General features: G+C 40.2%; 1 protein-coding gene across 1 annotated transcript in view; it reads left to right on the top strand.

Annotated features, from left to right (window-relative positions):
• The window catches only part of LOC103774858 (general transcription factor II-I-like), a gene marked incomplete at its 3' end in the record, with an annotated part of 22,135 nt that extends 15,425 nt beyond the window's left edge, over positions 1–6,710 (top strand). The window contains exons 8-10 of the mRNA XM_008942292.1: positions 967–1,029; positions 2,116–2,217; positions 6,645–6,710. Of these exons, the coding sequence (XP_008940540.1) occupies positions 967–1,029; positions 2,116–2,217; positions 6,645–6,710 (231 nt within the window). The remainder of the gene's footprint in view (positions 1–966; positions 1,030–2,115; positions 2,218–6,644) is intronic.
• Between the last annotated feature and the right edge of the window lie 437 nt (positions 6,711–7,147).

Below are 7,147 nucleotides of genomic sequence, written 5' to 3'. Positions count from 1 at the left end.
CTGTCCTTTTGTTGTGCTTTGTATTTGCTAGTTATCCACCCAGCACTGACTCTGAATTAGATCAAAGCATCATACAATCTTTTCCATGAACCATATGATTGTTTTGATGCAGTTTGACTATATTCCACTTCAGGTGTCTCAGTAGATACTCCTGAATCTCTACTATAAATGACACAAAGTGGTGAAGAGCCTTTGAAACAGAGATTCCTTCAAACTTGCTCCTGAAGTGATAATCATACTATAATCTTACAGAGGTCTGAGAGAAGATACTCTTCAAAATGCACAAGCTCAGCATTACTCTGCCAGAACAATTAAAATATATCCCTTCATACACTGCTCCTTAGTTTTGAAAGAGTTTCTAGTATAATTAGCTTCACTTTCTTAAACCTTACTGCAGTTAAATGCAAAATTGCTCTTTCTCCCACCAAGTATTGATAGGTTTAATCCAATTTATTATGTTGGTGCAACCCACCCCAGCAAAAGCACTGTGATTATAAATATCCCCTCTCATTTTTCACTGTTGACCTTGCAGCCTGTTGTGGAAATCATTAGAGTGCAACAACCATGAGTCTGTGTAAGTGGAAGAGAAATACATCACCTGTAGAGGCACACAGCCTTTGTTTATATTTTCAGTAATCCTTAATAACAAAGGGGAAAATATTTATGATTATATTAATCCTATTAAGTCAAGACTAAGGAATTTCTTCCTGTCACTAACACCAACTCTGCACTGCTGCACATGCAGTTTAGCAGGTATAATCCCCACCTCCTTACCTTCATCTGGAGTTTCTTAGAGGCTTATGGTAAAACATCCTGGGTTCTGTTTTTGTTGCACACTGTGCAGAACATGTCAGTGAGCCAGGGGGCTGCTTTGACAACTGCTGGTTTAAATACAAAATCAGTGAGTGTAGGGCTGAAAGTCTTTTCTGTGTCCCTTATTCAGCAGTCCTGTTCTTCCCCTTTCAGATTCCTCCCAGCATACCCCTACAGAGACAAGTGAGGATCCTGAGGTCGAGGTCACCATCGAAGGTTAGTTCTTCAGTTCTTTGATTTCAGTCTGTTGGGCATTTTTGTCTCCAAAAAATGTTTTATACTGCAGTTTGCATCATGCACTGCTTGGTAAACATATCTAGTTGAGTTGTTTTATTGAAACCACAATATACTGAAGCATATTGGACTTACTGGGTTGGTTTTGAAATGTTGGGTGACGTTTTTGCATCTTTCGGGTGTTTTTCAAGCATTGGTAATGAAAAATACTCATTATTTAATAGCCATTAAAGTAAATTTAAAAAAGATTTTACAGCATTCATTCTGAAGAACATGTTTTATAAGCACACTGTAGTTATATAAAATTTCTACTTAACACTAGCTGATGGGATGAATTGTACCATAACAGGTGGTGTAAGTGAAGCTTCAATTTATTTGTCTAATATTGGTAGATATGAGATAAAAGCCTTTATACTTAAAACTCTCCTTTCTCATCTGAATGGCACTAGAGCCAATGTCTATGCTGTTTTCATGCCTGGATGTTGGTTGCAAGTCAGCTGTATTTCTTGCATTTGGGAGTTGTATGCCCTCTAACTGCTTTAAAGCACTTCTGAGGTTGGCTTTTGCAATACTGATTTCTGGAATGGACTAAGATTAAGACCACCAAACTAGCAATTTAGAAATTAGGCAATGCATTTTAGGACAAAGCTGACACTTCTGGCATTGCTTTCACCTTTTCATAATCCACAAGTGAAAAAGGTGATAACAGCCATTAATTTCTGTGTATATGTAAAGGTCTTCACCACAAAGCTAGAAGTGCTCTGGAAAGGTTTTTTTTAACAGAACATAATACCAGCTGCATAGGTGCAAGAGATGTCAGTATGTGATGTTATTCTTCCTAAGTAAACTATACCCTTGGTGACCTGGGCAGATGCTGTTCTGCATGTGAAATTAATTCTCTTTGCCTGCTTTAACCATTTCTTTTCTCTAGGGTTGCTAGGTTGGACAGTCTTAAAAACTCTTTAACTGCTAGGGGAAAATGGTGTTTTGGGTTGGGAAGTGAGTGGCTAAGTAGCAGCTCACTGAGAAATACCTGGACTACCAGTGACATTCTTATGTTTCTTTAAGATGATGATGACTACTTGCCCCCTAACAAGAGACTGAAGAACACTGAGTCAGCTAATGAAGCTGCCAATACTGGGAGAAGAAAAGTGAGAGAGTTCAATTTTGGTAAGATAAACATTAAAGCTTCTTTTGTCTCTCTGCTTTGTTTTGTAGATGGGTATTAGACAATTTCAGACTGCAGGAGTGAGACACATCAGTGCAAGTATTCTGTTGTAGGTGTATTGCAGTGGTATAATCATCATCCTCACAGGCTACCTCTGTTGTTTCTCATTATTCAATGTGACATTCTAAATAAGCACTGCAAATAATTAAACAAAATAAAAACAAGTTTAGTTTTTTGTCAGCTGATTCTTTGGACAAGAAGATAAGACTGAATTGGCCAAGGTACTGAATTATGAGAAACCAGAGTGCAGGAGCCTGCCTGCTCATTCTTGATATGTGCTGTGAACAATGAAGGTGTGCTGAAGGGAGCTACAATTTGGAAGGTAGACAAATGACTCTGTCATTCCAAGTGGCCTGCCTTGATCCCTGTGGACAAACAAAAAGCTGGGGTCTCTTTGGTAATGTTCTTTCATGATACCTTCTGTAGAGTTCTCACTGCAGAAAAGCATCCACACACTGTAGTTATTCTGGTTAAAGATCCTTCCCATGTCATTTGTTGCTGCCTCACACATCTCCTTTATTTATTTTTTATTGATTTGGCTTCCTGGGCAGATATTCCATGAATCTATGTACTTCTGTAAGGTTTTGTGGGATCAGGAATATGTCCTTTGGGACAGCATTTGGGGTGTTAGGAGTGCTGGGGTTTCAGACATCTGTTTTGAGTGAAATGTGTCATTTCATCCTAATTTCACTGAAAATTAATAGACATTCAGATACTAATAGACAGTTCTACCTGTAGCACTGGTTTTGGTTGGGTCAGGAGAACATCACAGCAACATCAGTAAAAGGGAAGACTGAGCAGTTAATGCTGCAGAAGCTCTTGCTAGAGTATTTCCCCATAGCAGAAAACAGCATGTAGGCTTGGTGTGCCAGCAGTGTTTGGAGGGAATAAAGAGGCTGATCAGACATGGAGAGCCAAATTAATAAAATATTAGGATGATAAAAGTTTGAGCTGAGCTTGCAATGTTGAAACCAGTTAAAGAACATCCCATAGCTTACCTGCTCTCTGTTGCTTGTCAGTTGACTTGCCAGGTTATCTCTCTGGGCTGTTCTCAAGGAAACTTTGCTCTTAACCACTTGCTGTGCAGTTAGATCACAGTGTTTTGCAGCTCATGGGTCATTCAGAGACCTTTATTCCTGGGCTTCCTAAATTGTGTTGAGGTTATTGCCCCTCATGTTCACTTTTGGGGTTCATCCAAGTGGTGTATAGTCTGTTTAAAACACAGAATGAATGTGGGAAGATTTGGAGAAACAGACTGTTTGTTGTAATGGAAAAAAGAGCAACTGTTTGTAGTTGCAGTGCTGTGGTTCAGACATTTGAAAAGACTTTGCACCTTTGTCTAGTGAAGCCCAATACTGGGTAACAGGGCAGGAGGCAGAAGGTGTTCAGTTTTCTCATGAATAGCTGCAGAATGACAAAGGCACATGCACTCAAGAGTGGTGAGGAGATGTGGATGCTCAGGAGAGAAACCTGCCTCATCTGACAGGGAGTTTCAGGATATTACATAACACTGATGAGATCCAGATGTTTGACAGCTGTGAGCTGGAGACACTTCCTTTATGTCTTGTTGGAGTCAGGGATCAGGTACCCCCCAAGTGGCTGAGAAACAGGGTGAATGATGTGCTGTGCTCTGAGTTTTCATGGAAACAGGAGGACAAAGTGGAAAACAAAATAATGGTAACCAGGGAGAGGAGTGAAAAGTGTCTGGTAAAATGCTTGATAGAAGTGGATAACCTTACAGAAGAGAGGCTGGATTTCAAAAATACTTCTGAACCAGCTATTTCAGGTTAAAAATCTCTTTGCTGAAAGGAACTGACACTGTCAGTAAAAATCTCTTCCCACATTTTTCGCTTTCTTAGAGATTGTGTCAAAAGCTCAGAAGCTTCAAGTTGTGTCTTGCAGTTGTGTCATACCATTTGAGTGAGGAAAAAAGGTCCCCTTAGCTGTTGCCTCAGGATGACAGTGATGGAAAGGGTGTATGTTTTTTCCCCATTTTGACAGGCCTTTGCATAGAGGCTTTGCCAGCCTGCAGCACCCTCAGAGTTACAGTGTGGTTTCCATTTGATCTTCTCCCAGAACACTCTGGGGCCTGTTGATGGGCACAGGAAGGTGCTTTTGGTGCCTGAGCATCATTTGGGGGGTGTTGCTGGTCTCTACTGTACTGGCTGTTTCCTGGAGCCTGTCCCCAAGGAGCAGAGAATGAGACTGTGGATGGGCTGGGGAAGCTTTTTAGGATTGTTCTTTAACTGGGATGGTGTTTCTTAGGTATCAGGAGGTCTGTATATAGGAACAGAAGGAAACCAACACTTACCCTGGTGCCTGTGGGAAACCTGAAGTGCTCTGCAGGGTGTGATTACCAAACAGGGTGATTACCACCCAATCAGCTTAGCTTTGTGGTAGGGCTTCAACTTTGCTATGTGAGCACAAAGTGTGTGACAAAAGAAAGATTTTTACTGTAACTGGTGTGAATCCAAGGGGATAATATGGTGATAATCTTGATTTATAATCTTGCCAGTTACCTGATAACCCCTCTGAATTTTGAAATATCTCTGACATAGCCTAACAAGGTGTTTTACTCATAAAATATGAAAGTAAATTAAAAAAATCCAGTGTTCTGATCAAAATGTGAGGCAGTTAATGATATTCTTTTTCCAATGGGCTATTCTGTGTATCCAGCATTCCAAATAAATATGCCTATATTGTGTTGTGTTTGATCATTAATCCCTGTAGTATTTCCACTGGAGGGACCAGCAGCATGGAAGTAGTTGCTTGGAAATATCCACGTGGAATATTTGGCCAGTGATTGTGAGGTTTAGTAACTGAGAAAGACAAAGCCTTGTGAACTTAGTGGTTTGTGTAGGAACACCCTTGTGAATGTGCTAACAAGCACTGTCCATCTGTGGTCACCATCTCTCTTGAGTAAAGCAGGGTTTCCCCTCCAGGACAGTAAGTTCTCACTGGTATTTTCTTGACTCTTACTGATAAAGCTGCTGTTAATCCATTGTTCTGTAGCTCAAGAAAAGATGGAGTCAGTGGTTGTGCTGGAATCAAAGAGCTTCATCTGACTGAACATCTGCAGTGAAAGAGGGAAATATTACAAGTTTGAAGTGATGCAGGAACAGAAAACACTGAGCTCAGGACATGTTTACCAGCTAAGAAGCTGTGCAGTACAGGTTAGCAGTAAAAAGACTGGCAGAAGCAATTATACAGATTTATCCACAGGGATGCTGTTTCAAAATATAAACAGGTTAATTGGTGTAAGGTGCATGCAGGTAAGTAGAATGGAGAGTTTGCATGGGTATGAGGTCATATGCCAAAAACACCCTTTCTTCTCTAAACAAGGTCTCATTCTTGCCCTCATCTGAAGCATGCTGTCCTACTGATATCCATGAAATTACATTTTAAAAATGTAAGCTTAAACATGCCACCAAAATCGTGTACATTTATCTGAGAATGAGTGTTTAAACCCTATTTGATACAGACTCAAAATTCAATCCTCTGTCTTGTCTGATGTAAGAATTTTTTGACAACTGGAAGTGTAATAGCTTGAATGGCCTCATTTTTTGGCCTCTGTAGTTACTAGATTCAAGTCTTAGGTGTAAGAAATAAGCTGTAAGTACACTTGCTTATTAACTCATCCTTAAAAAGCCAGCCAGCATCTGGTACTGCCCACAAAAGAGTTGTGACATTTTCCTAAAGGCACTGAGATGGTACAAAAAGCAGTGAAAACATGTCCTTTCTGTCACAGGCAGAAAATGAGATGTTAAAATTCTGCCATTTAATCCGGATCTCCATGGAACACACGATTGGATTTGGACAACTTCTGTTTTGCAGCCTTTATCTTCTTTCAGAAATAGGATTTGTGAGGATGTTTTGCAACATCAGGACTTGGAGAAATACTGGATTAAGGTAGACAGTGCCTTCTGACCCAGATAATTGTACAGATTTGCACCAAAACAACTTCATCTACTCGCTGTAAGCTTTATCAGGCTTCACTAATGAGGCTTTTCAGTGCCCAGATTAAGATAACTATCAACAGCAGCTGCAGACTGACTTTACCCCTGATGGGAGTCAGAGCTGCTGACCAAGCAGTCAGAGAAACCATTTTTGGAAGTAGTTTTAGCCTGGTTTATGATTTTTTCTTTGTTTATAATTTTTTTAAGCTTGATGGAACACCTCTACCAGTTTTGGTGTTAATCTTGTTTTATTCTATCCTTTTTCTTCCTGAGTATATCCATGTAGTTTAAGGTGCAGCTGCTACTCCACAGGCATCTGTGTGCTGCATGTTTCAGTTAGTGGTAACATGGATTTTACCAGAGAAATCCCAGTTTCATTTCTAATCTGACATGTCCTCCCCTTTTCTTTGCAGAGAAATGGAATGCACGAATTACAGACCTGAGAAAGCAAGTTGAAGAACTCTTTGAAAAAAAATATGGTATGTGTTACCCTCCTTTCAAACTACTGCCCCATGTCCCTTGACAGCATGAATGACAGCTCTTTGGCATGCATCTTGGTGGTTCAGGAGCACACCAGTGCTGGCAGTACCAAAGGGTTAAGTGCTATTAGAAGAGTTAAACCTGGGGAAAGTAGCTTATTTGATGAGCAGAGGCATTTCAAAATTGGGGGCCAGTGTTTGGCACCTAAGTGTGAAACTTGATTTTATTTTTCGGTTATGTTTGGCTTCCTGGAGCTGCAGTGTCCTTGTGGCCTGGGTGCCCCTCTTCTGAGTTAGCTGGCCTTTTTTCTGTAGTTACACACTGACTCCTTAAGTGAAATCATCTTTTAAAATCACTCTTGGGTAGAGGTTGCCATTGATAGATTGTTCCTTTCTCATTATGATTGATTTGCAGTGAAGCAACAATTACATGTTAA

The sequence above is a fragment of the Merops nubicus genome, unplaced genomic scaffold (genome assembly GCF_000691845.1).
Source record: "Merops nubicus isolate BGI_N331 unplaced genomic scaffold, ASM69184v1 scaffold19046, whole genome shotgun sequence".
In the NCBI taxonomy this organism is placed as follows: Eukaryota; Metazoa; Chordata; class Aves; order Coraciiformes; family Meropidae; genus Merops; species Merops nubicus.
This window is presented reverse-complemented; position numbering and strand designations above follow the sequence as displayed.